General features: G+C 35.2%; 3 protein-coding genes across 3 annotated transcripts; 2 read left to right on the plus strand and 1 right to left on the minus strand.

Moving 5' to 3' along the window:
• Window positions 1–2,076: 2,076 nt before the first annotated feature.
• LOC110616096 (lysine histidine transporter-like 8) lies at window positions 2,077–4,406 on the plus strand. Its single transcript, XM_021758419.2, has 4 exons — window positions 2,077–2,567; window positions 2,664–3,225; window positions 3,319–3,450; window positions 3,675–4,406. Exons 1-4 carry the CDS (start codon window positions 2,209–2,211, stop codon window positions 4,161–4,163), a joined length of 1,542 nt encoding a protein of 513 aa, XP_021614111.1. The 5' UTR covers window positions 2,077–2,208; the 3' UTR covers window positions 4,164–4,406.
• Window positions 4,407–4,543: 137 nt separating this feature from the next.
• On the minus strand, window positions 4,544–7,177 carry LOC110616097. Its single transcript, XM_021758420.2, has 2 exons — window positions 6,824–7,177; window positions 4,544–5,342 (listed from the first exon to the last, which is right to left on the minus strand). The coding sequence occupies exons 1-2, from the start codon at window positions 6,934–6,936 to the stop codon at window positions 5,135–5,137; spliced, it is 321 nt and encodes a 106-aa protein (XP_021614112.1). The 5' UTR covers window positions 6,937–7,177; the 3' UTR covers window positions 4,544–5,134.
• Window positions 7,178–13,308: 6,131 nt separating this feature from the next.
• Window positions 13,309–14,508, plus strand: LOC110616123 (dehydrin ERD14). Its single transcript, XM_021758448.1, has 2 exons — window positions 13,309–13,808; window positions 13,888–14,508. The coding sequence occupies exons 1-2, from the start codon at window positions 13,569–13,571 to the stop codon at window positions 14,302–14,304; spliced, it is 657 nt and encodes a 218-aa protein (XP_021614140.1). The 5' UTR covers window positions 13,309–13,568; the 3' UTR covers window positions 14,305–14,508.
• The last annotated feature ends 6,305 nt before the right edge of the window (window positions 14,509–20,813 follow it).

Consider the following 20,813-nt stretch of genomic DNA (forward strand, 5'->3'; position numbering starts at 1 on the left):
GAGAAGATGCTCGAGAAGCTCGGCCTAGCTGAGTGCAAGCCATGTCGAGTTCCAATGGATACACGGGTGAAGCTGAGCAGCTCAGATGAAAGTCCTCCGGTAGATGCAACACTATACAGGAGTGCAATCGGAAGTCTGAGGTATTTGGTGAACACTCAACCCGATCTTGCATATTCAGTTGGAATTGTAAGTCGTTTCATGGAAGCCCCAACAACAAACATCTAGCAGCTGTGAAACAGATATTGCGTTATGTGAAAGGCACCTTACATCATGGGTGCATATACAACAAGGTGGAAGAGGAGGAGTTCAAGCTAGTAGGTTATAGCGACAGTGACTTAGCCAGAGACGTGGATGATCGAAAAAGCACGACAGGGGTAATCTACTTCCTCGGCCAAAGCCCTGTCACCTGGATTTCTCAAAAGCAGAAAGTCGTAGCCTTATCCTCATGTGAAGCCGAGTATATTGCTGCAACAGCAGGAGCTTGTCAAGGCATATGGATTAGTAGGCTGTTACATGAGTTGATCGGTTGGAAGACAAACAAGTTTGTGTTAAGAGTTGACAACAAATCTGCAATCGCTCTCACAAAGAATCTCATCCATCATAACAGAAGTAAGCACATAGATATTAAGTTTCATTTCATTCGGGAGTGTGTCCAAAGAGGAGAAGTCGAAATCGAGTATGTAAAAACTAAATCACAACTCGCTGATATTCTGACAAAGCCACTGTCCCGAGACAAGATCGATGACTTGAGCATGATGATTGGGATCAAAGATGTGAAGAACAAGTTTACGGGGAGAAATGAAGAAATTAAGCTTGCTATGCCAGTTGTTAAGCCAGCTGTTACACGTATCCACTTTGCACCCACTTTGCACGTTGTTTTTGAATCTGTTTCTGCATGTTTATTTTTCTAAATTGGTCAGCGCTTGATCTTCGTTCAATCCGAGATTTACGTAATGTGGCGTGATGCTCGGATTAAAGATTGTTTTCAATTTTTTAGTTTAAGTATAAATAAGGCAATACCTCAATGAAATTGTGTGGTGTGAGTCAAATTTTAAAGGAATCTGAATAAATTTCCTTTCCTCTGTTCCAAAATTCCTTTCCTCTATTTTTCAAAATTCTGCAGAAAAATTACAGAAACTGCAGAGGTTTCAAAAGTTGCAGAACCTTCAAAGCCTTAGATCCGCAGCATCGCTTACATCTTTGGGGTGATCATATTCACAGTTTACAATGTTAAATCATTTTTAAAAATTTAATACCGTAAATTTTTCATTAAATATTTTAAATTTTGTATATAAAAAGGTGTGTTATCCTAAATTGATTAGTAGTATTAAGGTAATACCACTTCACATCTGATTTAGAAAATTCTCTTAAAAAAATGAATTTTATAGATGAATTAAAGCAAGAATTGTTTTATCAATAAGTCAGATGCAAAATCACCTTGTCATGGAAAGCTTTTCTACACGAAAAATAAGCAAATTACTTTATCAATAAATTTAAATTTAATAATATTAAAATTATAAAAAAATTTAAAATTAATCGAAAGTAAATAAAACAGCCATGGCAAAATGGAAAGCATTATTAAGCAAAAGCCATTTGAATGGGAGAGATGCAATAAAGCACATGAAAGGAAACAAATTAAGAGAAGCTTGGTCTGACGTTGTGAAGCTGACGTAAGCCTCCCCGAACTTGCTACCGTCATCTCATTCCCCAATCATCTTCTCTTGAATTAATCGCATATTCACATTATTAAATTTAAATGGATAAAGTTATAAAAAAAAGTAGAAAATTACTTTCTAAAAATAAAATTTATATATTTATTAATTACAAATTGAGGTGAAACTTTGATAAATAATTATTTAATATGAGGTGAAACTTTATATTAGGAGAAAAAGCAAATTTCCAACGTGGGTGCTGCATTAATTGGCTGGACTAGCTTTATGATGCATAATTGGCAGCCACAAACACTGTGGACAGTCAATGATTTCATTTTAATATTAATATCTTCCTCAGCTACTATTGGGCCATGCAACCCTTCCCAATCTCCTTTAACCCATATATATACTCTCTCATTGCTCCCACACGTTTCAAGAATCCATCACCTTTGACACAAATTCAACATAATTAAGCATATCTTTTCTTAAGAAATAAGCATACTCATATATATATATATTTTTTCAGCAAGAATCTTGAGAGAGAGGCTTCTGTGATATGGGAGAGGATTCAATGAGTTTGAGCGTTGAATTATGGAGGCCCAAGGCAGAGATTCCAGCAATCGCTCCTCCTCCATCTCAACTCCATTGCCCTTCAATGACAACGTCGCCGGTTTTTGTCATAGCTCCAAAAACTCCCAGAAGCCCACTGGCCATCCCCATGAAGAAGGCAATTGCGAGCGTACAATGTTACCTGGAAGAAGTTGGCCACTTCACCAAGCTTGACCCACAAGAAGCATGGCTTCCAATAACTGAGTCTAGAAGCGGTAACGCTTACTTCTCAGCATTTCACACTTTGAGCTCTGGAATCGGAGTGCAAGCTCTTCTTCTTCCCCTCGCCTTCACTGCCCTTGGCTGGTAAAGAATTTGTGATCGATCTCTCTAAAACTCCAACTAAATGTGTGTATATATGTATATGATTTTGATTCTCTCTTGCTTTCGCTTGTGCTGCAGGGCTTGGGGACTTGCATGTCTATCACTAATTTTCATGTGGCAGCTATACACTTTATGGCTGTTGATTCAGCTGCACGAATCCGAATCTGGGATTCGCTATAGCAGATACCTGAGACTATCAATGGCAGCTTTTGGTGAGAAGCTAGGGAAATTGCTGGCACTCTTTCCGATCATGTACTTGTCGGGAGGGACATGTGTGACCTTGATTATGATCGGAGGTGGAACGATGAAAATACTTTACCAAATTTTGTGTGAAGAAACTTGTAACATGAAGCCATTGACAACAGTAGATTGGTACTTGGTATTTACTTGCTCGGCCATTGTTCTAGCTCAGCTTCCCAACTTAAATTCCATAGCAGGAGTTTCGCTAATTGGCGCAATCACAGCTGTTAGCTACTGTACCTTGATATGGGTAGTGTCCATTATTAAAGGTAGGCCTATGAACATCTCTTATGATCCTCCACAGGCAAAGTTCGATGTGGCCAGTCTCTGTAGCATCCTCAATGCACTCGGGATTATCGCCTTTGCTTTCAGAGGGCACAATCTTGTGCTTGAAATACAGGTTTGATCACAATCTCCAACTGTACATCCTTGATAAGATTTGAAATTAGGTTCTTTATCCCTAATCTAATGGACTAATTTTATATTATTGAAGGGGACTATGCCTTCAAATGTGAAGCAACCATCCCGTCTGCCTATGTGGAGAGGAGTAAAGTTCGCATATTTAATTATAGCAATGTGTTTGTTTCCCCTTGCAATTGGTGGCTATTGGGCTTATGGAAACTTGGTAAGCACAAATACTAAATACTCCTGACTTTTTTTTTTTTTTTCATATAATTTACTTTAGCGGGTTTAACTTTGAGATCTCTTTTAACTCTGGAGTGTAATAAAATATTTATATTAAAATTCGTATTTATAAAATAAATTTGAGTTTGTAATATCTATGCTTAATATTTTTTGAATTTTCTCTCCTTTAGCTCCAGTATTAATTAGTTGATTCATTAATTACAGATTCGAGGAGATGGAGGGATGATAAATGCGTTATATAAATACCATGGACACGACCCATCCAAGATGGTACTTGGATTAACGAGTATGCTTATAGTCATTAATTGCCTGAGCTCGTTTCAGATATATGCAATGCCAGTATTTGACAATTGGGAGATTAAATACACCAGCAAAACGAATAAACCATGCCCAAGGTGGCTACGCTCTGGGTTTAGAGTCTTATTCGGATGCTTGGCATTCTGTATAGCAGTGGCATTTCCATTCTTGCGTAGCTTGGCAGGATTGATCGGAGGGATAGCACTACCTGTTACCTTAGCATATCCATGTTTCATGTGGATTATAATTAAGAAACCCCAAAAGTATGGTGCAATCTGGTGGCTGAACTGGATGTTAGGGCTCTTGGGAGTTGTACTTAGTGTTCTGGTGGTCACTGGAGCAATATGGACAATTGTGACTGCGGGAATAGAGATTCACTTCTTCAAACCGCAGTAAACAGTAGCCGTACATTTACCTAGGTGCCTCAGAATCTGAGCTGTAGCTGTTCTGTTAGAACTAACTATTTATCTACTACTAATAAATTACAACCAGTGAGAGAGCAAGGCATTCTAGTGGTTACTTGTAGCTATCCTCTCACTTTCTTAGATTAATGCAACTAAGCACCTTTGACATTAATATTCTAGCGTTTAAAGTTTCTAATACAGCATCGCAAATCCAAGTCCAGAGACCCATTCCTTTCTCCTATTGTATCAACTTTTCAAGTCCACCCCTGTACACTAACTTGAACCTTGCAGCCATAACTATTTACACTTACCAAGATTTAATTCCAATTATTTTTTTGGTCTATTTTATTAACTTTTCTTTAACCCAAAAAATAAAATAAAATTTATCACCTCGTACATAAAATTATCAAACAGTTGTCTTGTTCTTCCGAACAAATCACATGCATAGATGTAGGCAGGAAGCCAGCCATACTTTTCCCACAGAATAAATTCGAGTGTTGTGTGTAACAAATTTACCTTGCATATACACCAATGCTATACCATTTCAGAAAATCACAGCCAGCTTTTCTTAAGTTACGCATGTCAAAAAACTGAAGATGTTACACATGACACTGGGGGATAAATCATCTCATAGCTTGCTTTTATATTGTACCCAAATTGGCACACGGCTCGTTGAAGCCAAAACCCATGGCACAAGCATGTACCAAGAAACTATATCTTTAGCAACTGCACCCATTAAACTCTAGTGCACTAACCTCCATTGAAGAACATCTCAGCTTTCTTCTTGAATGTTTAGAACTCTCCACTTCAATCAGCATTTATCAAAGTGAACAAACTTGTTGCAAGTGTGATTACATATTCCAAGACGCAAGAAAGAATGGCTCCACAGCAATGGTCAAGAATTTCACAGTTTACATAACCTTGTTGTGCACATTCAGAAGAAGGATCAATGCCTACATAGAATTACATGGATAAAGGTAGAAGCATCCTTCGTTTCTTTTTCCTGGCCAATCTCACTTGCTTTGTAATTCTCATGCAAAGGAGCAAAAGCAATGTAATGCATACTAAGATAAAAGCAAGTCGCATATTCCCAAAATATAGAGAAACTGCTGAAAAGACAAGGAATGCTAAAATAAGGAGTTCCCATATTACAAATACTACAACATCAACCCTGCAAGCATAAAAAGGGACAAAGCGCATCAGCTAAAATCGTCATAATAAAGAAAGAGAATAACTTGTGGGTAAACAAACATCCCAAAAGATGTCACAGCATTGTTATTTTAAATCATTTTTGAAGCACTGATACTCGCCCGAGCAATCAATTGCTAAAAGTGAGATTTCCAAATGAGTAACTAGCACAATATCAACACAATAACTGTTCACTTTTCCATGTTACAAAAGCATGATGGCAATCCAGTTCCTTATAGGCCATTATCTATTTATTACTTTCTCATTTAGTTCCTTCTGCAGTCACTGAGTACTCATTACCGGAAAAAAAAAGGGCGGGAGGGGGGGGGATGAAGAAAACAATCTCTGAATACAAATAGAGAGAGACATGATAAATGATAATTATCACAAAGTATGAATCCTGACCTGCATAACCCATTATCATGCAACCAAAGAAACTACAATCCAAGTATAGCAATGATTCAACTGGATTCCATTTGTTTCAAACATAATATGGGAACCTAAAGAGATCAAGCGACACAGTGTGGTCTCTAAAAACATATCTGCAGTTTGCTATGTTAAAGGCCACCTTAAACACCTTCCACATATTTAAATATCCATTTAATGTATAACCACAAAAATAAAATGTCATTGGCTGTAGTACCTCCCATAAAACTCAAGAAATGTAGTAAATGGATTTCCCTTGTGGCCTAAGAAAGAGACCCTTCTAACGCATATCTTAACATCCTCATTTAACCTTCATGAAGCAAATATCACATGCCATTGTGCAATTCAAGGATTCATAAGCTTTACTCCCTTAGCAAGGCAAATAAAGTTGACATGTGCAAATAAGCAAACGTTTATTGGGTCTTATTCTGTTATTCACACCTCTCTTCAACGTATAACAAACATATTAAAGCTTTCAAGCTTGCCTGAAAATCTAACGTGAATTGGCAAATCAAACTTCCAGATACACGAGTTGATTGAATTCAATTGCATTCTACTTTTTTCTTCCGGCAATGGAATTCAATAACATGTCCAACCATTGATAGCAGTAAGAAATCTCATACAATAAACATATGTAATTAATCAAAAGAAGAGAACATAAAAGCCAAAAAAAAGGGAAATGATTTTCTTAACCAAACAGAACAACCGAGTGCAAATCAACAAATGAAAAGCTGATTTGATTGACCAACCAATCCTCTAAAGCTTTAATTACAAACCTTTTAACCTAAAAATCCATTCCAAAAATCCTAAACACGAAATAACGAATCGAAAAGGCTAAATTAAGGAATTGGCCTGAGGTATCCAAAACCCTAGCTGATCTACTAAATCCAAACCACAATATGCTCGTAATCGTATTACTCAAACATATAGATCGCGCAGCCATGAGAACAAGAACAACGAATTAAAAAAAAATCAATCACGAAAAGAAAACCGTCAGAATTGGAAACTAGAGAAAGGGCAAATTCTAAACAAACGTACCTTGAAGAAGTTAGATTAGAAGTGGAAGAGAAGAAGGAAACAGAGGCCCAGTCATGCTTGGATCGAATCTGATACTCTCTCAACTGCTCTGCCAGATTCGATCGCGTAATCATCTCTAACACACTTCCGATTTCGCGCTCTCTCTATCCCTGTTCCTTGCTGTACGGGGAGCTCAAGAGAACATAAACAATTAAGAAATTGCAGGGGCAGAGACGATATGAACGATGAACAAGCAAGAAAAGAGGAACAGAGGAAGGATGAACGTTCGATTTGCTGTAGCTGGGTTTGTTGCGTGGCCCCCTCTCGCACTCTGATTTTCTTTCCTCTCGTTTATTTTCCGGGCATTTCTTGTTGATTTAAAATAGGGAAAAAAAATTTATTATTCTTATATTACATTACAATTAATTTATTTACCATAAAAAAACAAACTTTAATCTTATATATATTTTATTAATTAAAATGGTCAATAAAAAATAAGATATTAATAAAAGAAAATTATAAATAAAATTGAAATTCCAAAATTTTAAATGTTAATTACGATAAAATATATAGAAAAAAAACATTTTAATTTTAAAATAATAATGATAATAATAAAAAAAAAAAGTAACTGTTTTAAAAGGTCGCCGGCGGTTTTTGGGGGAAGAAAGGGCCGCCCTGGGCTGAAAACTGCCAAGGAACAAAATAGGCTAGAGTGCAAAAGGGCTGATGAAGATGCTTATTTCCAAAAGCCCATGATTTACGGAGATATGCAAATTGGACCCACTGGTGCTGGAGCCGTGTGTTTCATAATTCTTCTAAATCTGCAAGCTCGTAAATTAGGCTTTGAAGCCCTCGTGGGTTGCATTGGCCTATTACTGTCTCCACTTCAAGCCTTTTTGTGGTTCCCATCTGAGTTGAGTTCAGCCCGACACTCACAGTTGTTGTGGGATCAGACCTATTTGATCCATTTTCTTCCATGGTCATTTTTACCATTTAGTCTATAGTTTTTATAACTAATAATTACTTACCTTTATATTTTAGAAATTAAACTATTTTCTATAAACGGTTATAGAATTAAATGGTAAAATGTAAATACTTATAGTTATAGGGACCATTATTGATTTATTATAACATGCTGGCAAAAAAACTGGACTAAAAAGGACCTAAATGTGAGAGATATTAATTAATCTAATTTATAAAATATAATTTATAAATTATAACTAACGAAAAAAACTTAGTGCTATATAATAAATTATCCTTTTGCTTGGTGGTAGCTTTCAATAATGAACATACGCTCCAAAGTCAATTAACTTATCCTACTTTAGTTTTAATCAATCAATCAACTTTTTAAGGTATTTTAATCGCAATTATTAAAACTGATAATTTATTATATACAAATTCTATTAACCTCATTTTAAATTTAAGTTAATTATATTTAATTCATTATAAAATCTAATTTAAGAGGGAGTAATGTCTAAATCACAGTAGCACACTCTCTCAGATTTAGAGCTATATTGAAATCTGACATATTTATGAAAAGCTAAAGAAAAATTTTAATATCATATTAAATTTAGATTAGATTTAACTTAATAAAAAATTAAATTATAGGATTGAGTGCTTAAAATTCTTATAAGAGATATGTTATCCATATTTTAAACTGATGTGAATTTAACCATTTCAAATTTATTTTAACCTAAAATTATGGGCTTAAATTTAAAAAATGAGATGAATAAGAATCAAATCAGTTTTAAAATACTCTAGTGGATTTGAGTTCAAGACGGTTTTTATTCAAGACGGTTCAAGAATGATTTCTATTAAATTTAACTGTGGTGTAAATTTCAATTTTTATTTTAATTTTTTTTATTAAATTAGTTTCCAACAACATACTTACATAATTTTTAAAATTTTAAATTAAATTAAAATAGTAAATTATACTAAAATTAAAAATAATTGATAGTATAAAAATCAAATCACATCATATTCGAAATCGAATATATCTATTTGCTATATCGCACAAGCCTAAGGATAAAAGGTGCCTATTTCTTTTTCTTTTGGTGCCGACCTCTAATTGATTATGTGGATGAGACTATTTTCAATTCCAAAATTTTATTAACGACTCACAATTAGGGGAGACCAAACAGTTTACTTTATTTTAAATCCAACTTATAAAATGAAAAAAAAATGAAAATTAAAACTGATAAAAACATTCAAATTCTTACTTTTCTTTTATATTCAAATCAAACAACCACAATCTCAAACAAGTATATAAAAAAAAAAAAAAATTCATTAACACCAAAATATTAAACAAAATTTCTATCAACTTAAATTATAATCATCCGAACCAATCAGGTTAATAAAATAAATTTTAAAAAATTCTTTCACTCTCAGCCCCTATATCTTAATGTAAATTTATTTTTTATTTATATTTTAACTATTAAATATATGTTTTAATTCTTTAAATAGTATTAAAAGGTTTAGTAATTAATTTATTAATTTTTTACTCTGGTATTCATCTATTAATTTTAAATAGTATTAAAACAAAATTAGCTTAACGTGAAAGAGTGTCCTTTGAAGGGGGGAGGGGGATATGAAGACTTTGAGTTTGTGGAATAATTTCATCTGCTTTCAAAGTCAAAAAATAAAATGATTTAGTTGACGTGACATGCATGAATAAAATTAGATTTTAATTGTTGAAATTTAAATATTAAGAATAAATAAATTAAAATTAAAATGTGATAATCTAGTTAACTTTGGCTTATAATGTCCAATTTAAGCATTTAACTTTCAAAAGTTTTAAAATCAAAAGGCAAAATTTTTAATGGGTTTAAATATAAATATGTTAAAGTTCATTAATATGTTTATTTTTTTTCATATATGAAAATTTATTTAATATATTTTATTAATATACAATTAAAATTTTAAGTAATTTTTACCATGAAGAAGCAATTTTTTTTTGTTTAAATTGAGAAAAAAATTAATGGAAGATTTCAATTTGATTTCGATTATTAGTTTTTATCAATTGTTTAAAGTTGAGCACATATATGGAAGATTATAGATGCTAAGCTCTATGTGATGTTAAATCGAAGTTGATTATGTGATTAAAATAAAAATATATTGTGATTGATTAAATCTGTAAAATATAAAATATAAAATAATTAGTGTTTACCGCATCTGTTTTCACTTTTAAATAAATATATTAAAGAATATGATTAATATAAGAAATTGTTTAAAATCAAAAGTAGTCATGTAAGAATTATATATTTATGACTTTGTGATTATTAGTTTTTATACTATAATATAATATTTTATAAAAATTTAGTGATGATGTGATCGACTATTTAACGAGGGATTAGTCAGTTAATCGAACTGTAATTTCGTGATTACAGACGTAATGAAAATATTTAATTTGTGTAGTAACTTCATATCAAGATTTGATCAATCTAAAGAAAAGCGATCGAATACTACGGTATTTAAATTTTTTTTTTTAATGGAACCGCATTTCAGATTATCAAACTTTTATTATATGATTATATTGTGTAACATTATTATATATGGCAATAGTGAAGTGTGCCTCCATATTTAGCGTACACTCACTCCTTTAATAGCACTAATTTCATGAATTTGCTTGTGATGAATCCGTTTAATATGATTTATTTTATAATAATAGAATTAAAATAAATTTTAATATAATAATACATGATTTATTTAAACGAACAAAATTTTATGAATTAAAAACTTTGTTGGGATACTGCTTATTGTGGAAGGATGTAGTTTCTCTTATAGTTGCCTTATTATTTTTGAATTGAATTAAATTAAATTAATTAAATTAAATAAATTCTATTTAATTTTAATTTTTTATAATTTTAATTCAGTTTCAATATTTATTTTTAAATATTTTTTTTAATTGAATCAACGGAGTATTTAAATTAGTTGAAAGTTTATCACCAAAATAAGACTATTCACCGTTAATAGAGAATATTAATAAATTTAATATGCACATATTACACATAAAAAATATTCAAAGAAATCAAATATTTTCTTGCTTGCATTTCAAATGTACACCATAATGTAAAAATTCATTTGAAAATCAATTTAATCACCTTTTTATTTATAAAACATTTGTATTTAAATTTTTAATTTTATTTTAAGTCAAATCAAATTGATAAATTCAATTTATTTAATGCATAGCGATTTCGATTGGGTATTGACTTGAAATTGAAAGCGGCGGTGGCCAGCATAGTAGTCGGCAAGGGTTGTTTGTCCAATATTCAATTTCACAAAACAATATATATTTATATGAAAATCATAAACAATAATGAAATAATTTATGTTAGGGTAATTTATAGTTAAGTTTCTGAGTTTTTTTTTTTAAAAATCTACAATTTGATTTTTAGTTAAAATTTATCTAACAATTAAAATTTTAAATTTTAATTTTATTTAATAAATTGCTCCTTCTATTAAAAAGTGACTAATTTTACCGTTAATTAAATTTTTTTATAACACTAATAGCCTTGAGAAAACTTGTCCTACGGTATTTCACATATGCAATTTTTTAAATATATCTAAAATATTTAGAATATTTTTTAAAAAAAAAATATACTGCCAGTAATGACAAATTTGTTTTGCTATGTATAGTATTGGACAAATTAATGGGATTAAGTATTTATTAAATTAATTAGTGGTGCAAGCAAAAACTTAAGCGATAAGAAAAAATAATAGGCATGTCACGTGGCATGACGATGATGATAGAGTGAGTGTGAGGTTCATAATGCCTTCGCACGTGTGACTTGACCAAGCGGCCATTGAATTTAGACCACAACAAGTGGATTAGTACGAAATTCTGAATTTATATTATATCGGGAACAGGATTTGGTAACCACTAAAACTAGTTCCCCGCTCCGCTGGTCGGTTTAGAATTCAAATTCAATTAAATTTAGATCGCTTTAAATTTAAATTAAAAATTAATAAAAATATATATTTTTTTAAAAAATTACTAAATTAAATTAAGGTAAAACAATTTTATTTAAAATTACACTCTTACTTAATTTTAAATTTACCCATTATATGAATGTAACTGAACGATTAAACTGACAAAAATTAAATTAATTATTCTGATAGATATATATTTATTTTGGTTTGATTACTGATTAGTAAATTTTTAATTAATAATTCAATTATTTTTATTTAGTAACCCAAAATTTTATTAAAGACTATATTTTATTACAATTTTATTAATAAAATATTATTTACAATTGTTATTTTATAATTTATTACTAATATTTAATTTATAATAATATAATACCAAACTAATTTATATTTATTATTTTTATAAATAAATATTTCATTATTCTATATTTTTACAAATTAAAAACGTAAAATATAATTTTATTTATTTTTATTAATTCAGTTATAATGGATAGTTGTTAAATTAATATTTTAAAAATTGAAAAAATTTTATTAATTAAAATTTTAGTTTGATTAATTGAATTCTCACCCATGCTGATTTTCTATCATATAAACTTCTTTCTTTTTAATGATATAAAATATTTTATAGGAAAATATTTTTAAAAATAACTCATTTTTCATTATTAATTATATTAATAAATTTATATAATGGTATTAATAAAATTTTTAAAATTTAGAAAGCAATATTTTATTTTAAAAGGAAAAAATTTATTATACTTATTATTCTAATATGAATAAATTTATGTTTTAAAAAAATAACGTAATTTTTTCATTTGATTATGGAAACAATTTACTTTGATAACTCTCTATCTAAATACTAAAGAATGTGAAAAATATTGCTTAGAAAACATTTTATATAAATAAACAGAGTTTAACTTATAAATTATTATTCTTTTGTAGATGATAATTTATTTATTAATTTTTAAATATTTTTGTTTAATATCTATATTTAAATTTTTTTTTTATTTTTTTTTTGGAGAAGTTCTCAGCCGACCAAATGTCCATAAGTGTCCATCCAAGTAACGTATCTTTAGGAAGGCGACAACGTCTAGGTGTAATTATCCAATTAAATTAATTCAGCCCTTAAGCCACACCACTCTTGACAAGTACCGGAAACCTGCCGGTCGCGGATCTCTATACACTCCTCTAGACTTGTTACCCACTCCATTGCCACGAGTTCTTGCCGTAACCTCCGTGGGACCCTGCACCGCCCTCCACATTAATCCTTTAAAAACCACACTTAGTTCCGGGTCCCAATGGAGGACAACACTTCACGTTATCATTACACGTGTCATAGATTCTATTGGTCGCATGAACAGTGCCTCAGTACAGCGTGTCTTTGTCGACTTTTCCTTTCTTTTTTCCTGTTTCTCTTTTGACTGTTTATTTTCCTAGTCGCTGGAGTCTTAAACTAGCGAACACGCGCTGATCTGCAATTAAAGCTGTTTATTTTGAGAGATGGGAAATTTAAGAAGCGAGTACACCATAATTTAATACGCGTTGGTCAGTTACATTTGCGAAACTCGCCTTTGATTCTACGAATACGTCGGTTACAGAACATGGTGAGAGGAGAAAACAGAAATTATTTAATTTAATTTAATCTCTCGACTCGATTATGATTCGCCATATTTCTTAATCGCGTCCGATCCGCGTTGTGTCCAGCCTATAAAATCCACCATCCTCCTAAAGCTAAAACCATCAGTGTACAAAACGCAAAGCGCTTCTTTAAGCTTGTGAACTATTCAGTTCTTTCATTAAACCCAGCTTCTGATCTGTTAAGTTTACTGTGATCTTGAAGAACATGGCTGAGGAGCACCACAACAAGGCCCATGAGTCTGAGACCCCAGTTGTTGTTGAGGGGTCAGCTGTGGAATCCAAGGATCGTGGGCTGTTTGATTTCATGGGGAAGAAAGAGGAAGAGAAGCCTCAAGGGGAGGTGATCGTCACTGAGTTTGAAGAGAAGGTTCAGGTGTCTGAACCAGAGGAGAAGAAGCCTGGTCTGTTGGAGAAGCTTCATCGATCGGATAGCAGCTCTAGTTCTGTAAGTGTAAATTTCAATACCAGTATGATCAACTACTTATCTTATAAATTTTGTACTCACTGCATTTGAAATCTTGCAGTCTAGTGATGAGGAAGAAGGCGAGGGAGAGCAGAAGAAGAAGAAGAAGGAAAAGAAGGGATTGAAGGAGAAGATCAAGGAGAAGATATCTGGAGATCACAAAGAAGAAAAGAAAGAAGAGGACACCACAGTCCCTATTGAGAAATACGAAGAAGCAGAAGCAGCAAATCAAGCCGATGAAAAGAAAGGTTTTCTAGAGAAAATCAAAGAGAAACTGCCAGGACACAACAAGAAGCCTGAAGAGGTAGCTACGCCGCCTCCACCGCCACCACCAACTGAGCATGTTCATGCAGAGTCAGCCTCTCATGAAGGAGAAGCAAAGGAGAAGAAGGGTATCTTTGAGAAGATTAAGGAAAAGCTTCCTGGGTATCATCCAAAAACAGAGGAAGAGAAGGAAAAAGAAAAAGAGTCTCATTAATAAACAAAAATCAGTATTTTCTCCAGAAGCATATGTGTGGTTTATAATGTTAATCGATGAAGTATTTGCCGAGTTTGTTTCCTTTGTTTTTTTGGGTTTTGATCAAGATTTGATCATATGCAATATTATGTAAGTTTGTTTATTACTAGGTTTCATGTTTTTGTGTTATTAATTAAGAGGAGAATTCCATTTTCTTTGTTTGTACTTTTGGGCTACATTAATGTCTCATTGAGTATTGAATACGTTGCAACACTATGATGAACAATGGGGCTCATTGAACCCACCAGCTTATAAGTTGCTAACCATGAACAATTAGATAATGGAAGAGTTCAATCAAACTAATGATGTCTTAATCGATGTCTGGACCTCGAATGTGGGGTATAGAGGACACGTGTTAAGAAGGTACGTATGGGGCATGCCAGCGTGTTAAAGAAGAATTCTAACGATAGATGTAGAATTATGATGGAGTTCTCCCAGCCTCAGCACCGAATTCTCTAGACATAGGAAAATGATGGAGTGTAGGGAATTGTGAAGTCATTTTTATGGGCCAACCAAACTAGTCATTGCCATGGGAAATTAATGAGATTTTGATTTTAAAAACATTAGTATATTTTATTATATATACTATATATTAAAATTTCCCGAGTTTAGCATCTGAGTATGAAATTTCAAAAAAAAATAAAAAAAGCATCTGAGTATGGATTTTTTTTTAATTTATATTTTAGATTTTGATAATTAGCGAAGTCCATAGGTTGGTTTTTGTTGATAATAGCTATTTTATTTTATTTCTATATTTCATCCCTTTTGTTTTTTTTTTATTTGTTGCATTCTGCCAGTTAAATGTGGATGTGGTAGTGCAACTCCACAGTTCCGTTCATTAATGGGCTCTTTTTACTTTAAAGACGATTTTTTTTCACCTAATTATTAAAAGATGGAGAATTTGGTGTTGTATCACTTTCCCCTTTTTCCTTTCGGTTTCTTTAGGCAAAACTATCCCAACCCTTTATGACAATGCAAGAATGGTGGTCACAGCTAAATGTCTCCGCTGATAGAGGAAAATTATTGTACGGTGGAAAAATTTTGTGGACTCTAGACTTGCTTGAGATTGCTGGACAATTTTTAAAATTTGAATAAGCTCGATTATTTCCATTCTATTTTTCATCCATATCCCTCTCACATTCTCTCATTTAAAATTGGTAGTATTTATACTACAGGATTCCCTTTCGTAATCGGTTTAGCTACTACTTTTCGTAATTGGTTTAGCTATCACTTTCATAGTTGATAATATATAAATACGAGTTCTTTTAAAATTAAAATACACGTGTTAAGTTTATTCATTATGGTTAGAAGCTCATTAACTCGATTGAGCTAGTGAAATGCACGGTTACAAAATCCTAACTTAAGCCTACCAGACCATTCTAGTTTCAATTCTTTAAGTATTAGACCTTTGACTCTTAAGATTCCTAAAAAGTCATAGTACAAAATATGTGTTAAGGATGATGAGTCAACTACTCATCATTGATGAACCATCTAAAAAATCGGTCAAAAGTGCAATAATCTCTTATGAAGGAACACGTCGCAGATTTACCTATTATGGATAAAGATATATATATCCCTTTTATCCTTGATGTTCTGAGATTCAGGAAATAAGGTTTCTTCTATGTGTGTGTCAGCCTCCCCTTGAGTGGAGTCCTTCCCCCTTTTTATTCTCTCCTTCTTGGTTGCCAGTGGCGCCTAACGGCCTCTCAACTACAGTGACGTTTGTCTCTGTCAGATGGACTCATACCATCAGTTGCCATACCTGTGTCAGGCGGCCATTTAATTCTTTCCAGTGCGCATGTGAATAGGGCTGCAAAAGGACATGACTGACTCAATTCTCCCCATGTCTCCTTCTTGGGCAGGCCTCCTCTTTATTGGGCTTGGGCTTACCGACGACCAGACCCATTACTCAGGCTGGATCTTGGGTCGAAGCCACAGACCAGGCCTGCCTAGGGGCGTTTCGAGCTTAAGGCTTGATCTGCTTTTGGGAGTCCTGATTCAGCCCATAGGGGTGCGAGGCCTGACGGTTATCAAATACCCCTTTACCTCCTCAGCAGTTATTACATGAGTGATGAGGGGGTAAATATCGAGAACCCATTATGACTGCGCGGCCCTAGGACAGTTTCCATCAAAACGTCTCTTCTTCACTTTACTATTCTCAAGATTCAAATTTTCCCCATCTTCACAGAATTCTTACTCTCCTTCTGCTTTCTGCGCACTCCGTTCGTCCTGTCCTTTTGCCCCAATCGTCTTCAAGGTACGCTTTTCATATTATCATGGATAGCTCGAAACTTCATGATGTAATGAATCTAGAGTCTAATGTAACCTCTTCCACCTTGAGAAATTTCTTTTCCCGATAGTACCTAGATACCTCTCTTTTCCGTATCCGAGCTCCCATTTGTAACGAGAGGATCGTTCTTCCTGATCCTCCTCCTTCTGGTTTAATCGACCCCCAAAAAGCTCGCAGTTTCATTTTCTTTGTCAAACAGCGCGAGTATGACTTAACCTTCCCCTTTTCGCCCTTTTTTATCAAAGTTTTCTGGTACTTTGGAATAACTCCTCGAATGCTTGCTCCTAATTCGATTCTTTTTATGTGCTCCTTTGAGTCTGTCAGTCTGAGTTGGGGTATCTCGCCCATAGCTCACTTGTTCGTTACCTTTTTTCGGCTGGTCCAGGCGGTTCAGAGTTTTTACTACTTTGCCCCCCGAGGAGGGCTGTCCATCTTCTCGGGTCATAAAGACTCAATCAAGGGCTAGGCAGAGGGGTTTGCTATGGTGAAGCTAATAGGGGGTCCTGAGTCGTCTTGGCAGGTGGACCTCCTTTGGAGGGAGGTTCCTATGGGTTGTAATGATCTCCCCCAGCTGAGCCTCTATGAACGAATCAGCTTTCTTCGACTGACCTCCGTTGAGTGGAAGTATAATATCGAGAAATGCATGTTCGTGTCTAGTCTTCAAGACTGCAAGGACACGCGTATTTTACTCTGTTTTAGCTATCTTGTATTTTTCTTTTGTAGTTTTCATTAAATGCCTTTCTCACTTGTTTTGATACCTGTTTCTTATAGCTTCTGAGATTCCTATGGACAAGATCAAGCCCCCGAAGAACTTTGTTTTGTCTCGGGAGAGCATGAGGACCGCTCTGGATGCTTTCAGGGCTGGGCAGCCAGTTGTAGACTTGACTCTGGAGGTCGCCCAGATCATTTCTCCCAGGTCGGTGGACCCCACCATTCCTCATGCCCCTGTCTCCTCCCGTGCTTCTAGGCTGAGCTCCAAGGATTCTAGAGCTTCCAAGGCTTCCTGCCGCAGCAGGTCTAGCTCCTCTCCCTGATCTCCCAAAGTCTCTAAGTCTAAATAGGCCCCCATCCCGTCCTCCCAGGGGCTGATGGCGATCTAAGGGTCAGCTGAGGATGCGCAGTTCGTGAGGACTGAGGCCGCTCCTATTTCCGAGGTTGCTCCAGCCAAGGAGGGGGCTTTTGAGGGTGGAGGTGAGGTCATCCTGGCAAGCGAGGGCACCCCAGCAGTTGGAGCTGAGGTCGTGCCTATTGTCAAGGGCGCCTCTAAGGAGGGGACCAAGTCCAAATCTGTTGCTGCTGTTCCTCGCCGGAAGAAGATCTCGGACGATAGTGATCTAACTGTTAAGGGGGCCACGAGCAAGCGAGCTCCCTCCTCAGAAGCTCCCGCGGTGGCTCCAGCTCCAAAGAGGGTTCGTACTTCCAAGCAGCCTGCTCCACCTCTGCCTCCCCTTGAGAAAGCAAAGACTTCTATGGAGCCATCATTTTCTGCCCCTGACAATGAGGTTTTGAATGCAGAGAACATCACTCACCAGTCTCCAGCCAGCATTGTCGCAGAGTTATTGTGGGAGAGGATGTTCGGTGGGGTTATCGAAGCTTCGGACCCACGTCTGCTTGCTCTTACTGGCCATTTAACCAGCTCTACATGAGAGCAAGTGGCGTTCCGTTCTCGAACTCGAGAAGATCTCAAAGACACAATCAGGGAGATGCTCCTTATGGTGAGTTGTCACCTTCAGTTCTAAGTTGTACTTTATTCTTGTTGTTTTCTGTTTTGACAGTTTTTCTTTTCTTGTTAGGTGATGGGTCTCTTTATGGAGATCGACGCCCGCGATCGATCTCTTCAAAGCTCTGTAGATCGCCAGATTGAGGAGGCCCATCGCGAGGAAAATCTCATGGCTACTAGTGATGCTCGGGGCCAGCTTACTGCGGCTCAAGGTCGTTTGAAGGACCTCGAGGATGAATTGGTCTGGATTCGGGATGCTGTTAAGAGGGCAGACGATAGGGCAACCATGGCAGAGTCCCATTGTGATGAGGTTTTAGTTCAGCTGTCCTCTCTAAAAGAAGCTCGGCGGGAGAGGGATGAAGCTATGGCCCAAAGGGATGAGGCCTGGCGCGAATGTGAGATAGCTAAGACAGATCGCGATTATGCCCAGGCCCATTTTGAGACGGTGAAATCCCAGCAGGAGGAGGCCTTAGCCTGGGTTGTTGTTCTCGAGCAGGAGCTGAGCAAATGTACCGAGGACCTGAAGAGCTTGACTTTGACTACGGATGGACTGAAGCTTCAGAATCAGCAACTTTGTCAGGAGATTAGGGTCTTAGAGGGGAGGTGCTCTTCCCTTCTCGAGGACGCTAAGTTAACTGAAGAAATGGTACGACTGGCGTGCGAGGAAAGCCTGCGGGAGTACAAAGAGTTTGCTGAGCTAAAAGCAGAGATCGATCAGGCCTGTCAGAAGTGCTTGCAGGAATATAAGGGCTCTTCGGAGTTGAAATCTGAGATCGAGCAGGCCTGTGAGGATCGTCTTCAACGTTACAAAGACTCTCCTGAGCTGAAAGCTAAAATTGAAGAGGTCTGTGAGGCGCGGCTTGCGGACTTTAAAGCTTCTGATGCGATGAAGCACGAAATATGGAACAGAGATTTTTGCATGTTCGCCTCCAGGTTTAATCAAGGTCTGAAAGAAGCCAGGGATGCCCCCTCCACCCCACTAGCTTAGCTCCGGGCTCCTGAAGTGGACTCTAATGGCGAAGAGGCATGCTATAAGGAGGATGACAACCCTTTGCCTAAAGGAGCTCCTCGTGCGGCTACTGGACCTCAAGAGGAAGATGTTGGTTCTGAGGGAGAAGACGTCAGGCCTCCGGGAGAAGATGCTGGGCCTTTGGAGGGCAAAATTGTTTCCCTTATGGGTACTGGGGGGCAGGAGTCTGTGGGTGCCGGACTCCTTAGGGATAGTTGACTCGCGGTTGTTGAAGCCGGTCAAAAATAGCCTTTCTGATTATCAACAATTTACAACTGCAGATAGTGGTGAAAGGATCGAATCCACAGGGAATTGAGAACTTACCTATTTTCCTTATCAAGACCAATAAAATATACTGAAACAAAAATAAACTGAAAAAGAAGAAAACTGAAAATAAGATAAACTGAAACGAGATAAAACTGAAAGAGAAATAAACGGAAAGCAAAACAAACTAAAACGAGATATAATGAGATAAAATTGAAAGAGAAATAAACGGAAAGCAAAATAAACTGAAACGAGATAAAACTGAAAACGAGATAAACTGAAAGCGGAATAAAAATAAATTGCAGTAAAAGTAAAATGGGGGGTTTGAGATTGATTTGATTAACAAACTACTGAAAGCAATTAAAATAAGCGAATAATAAAATAAAAGAAAAATAAATAATAAGAAAGCTCTAGTTGAAGAATTGGATCCACTTCAGTTGTTGGGATTGATCATTGACACTTAGTTTCTTTTGATTGATTCAATAGATTAGTTATGGAGATGGAAGACGCTTCGTACCACCATGTCTCTCCTTATAATTAAACCAATTAGGGAACATCCTCTAATTAATTACTAATTAACAAATTTCCAAGGAATGTCCTTGGACCTTAGGCATCAAACAATTGTTAATTGCATGAAGAAAGAGAGAGATCCAATCCTAGCTACTCAAACGCATGAGATGTTGCTAGATCATACAATTCCTTAGTTGTTACACCAAGTGTTCTTATGTTTGAATAATTCCAGCAATTACGGACTAAAAATTATCCAAACTAACAATTAATTACCTTGCAATCAAGAATCAATTGGCCATATTGATAAAAACAACAAAGCAACAATGGAATTAAGCATGAGATTGCATGAATATTGAATAACCAAAAGATAAACCATGTTTGATCAAGTCTCCCAATCCATAAAACAACTAAAGCATCACCTAATCTTCAACTAGAATAAAATATTTCAGCCTCTCATGGCTGAAACAAAACTAAAAATAAAAGAAAAGTGTAATACCCGACTAGACTCCGGTATCGAAATTCCTACCGTCCGGTGGAATCTCGGATGTCGGAAACCTCTAGAAGGGTAAAATCATGTTTTCATAAAGTTTTAATGTATTTTATGATTTTAAGTAAGATAGAAACTGAGTTTTGAATGAAAAAGACCATGGAGGCATTTCCAGGTTCAGCCGCCGAAC

The sequence above is a fragment of the Manihot esculenta genome, chromosome 5 (genome assembly GCF_001659605.2).
Source record: "Manihot esculenta cultivar AM560-2 chromosome 5, M.esculenta_v8, whole genome shotgun sequence".
NCBI lineage: Eukaryota > Viridiplantae > Streptophyta > Magnoliopsida > Malpighiales > Euphorbiaceae > Manihot > Manihot esculenta.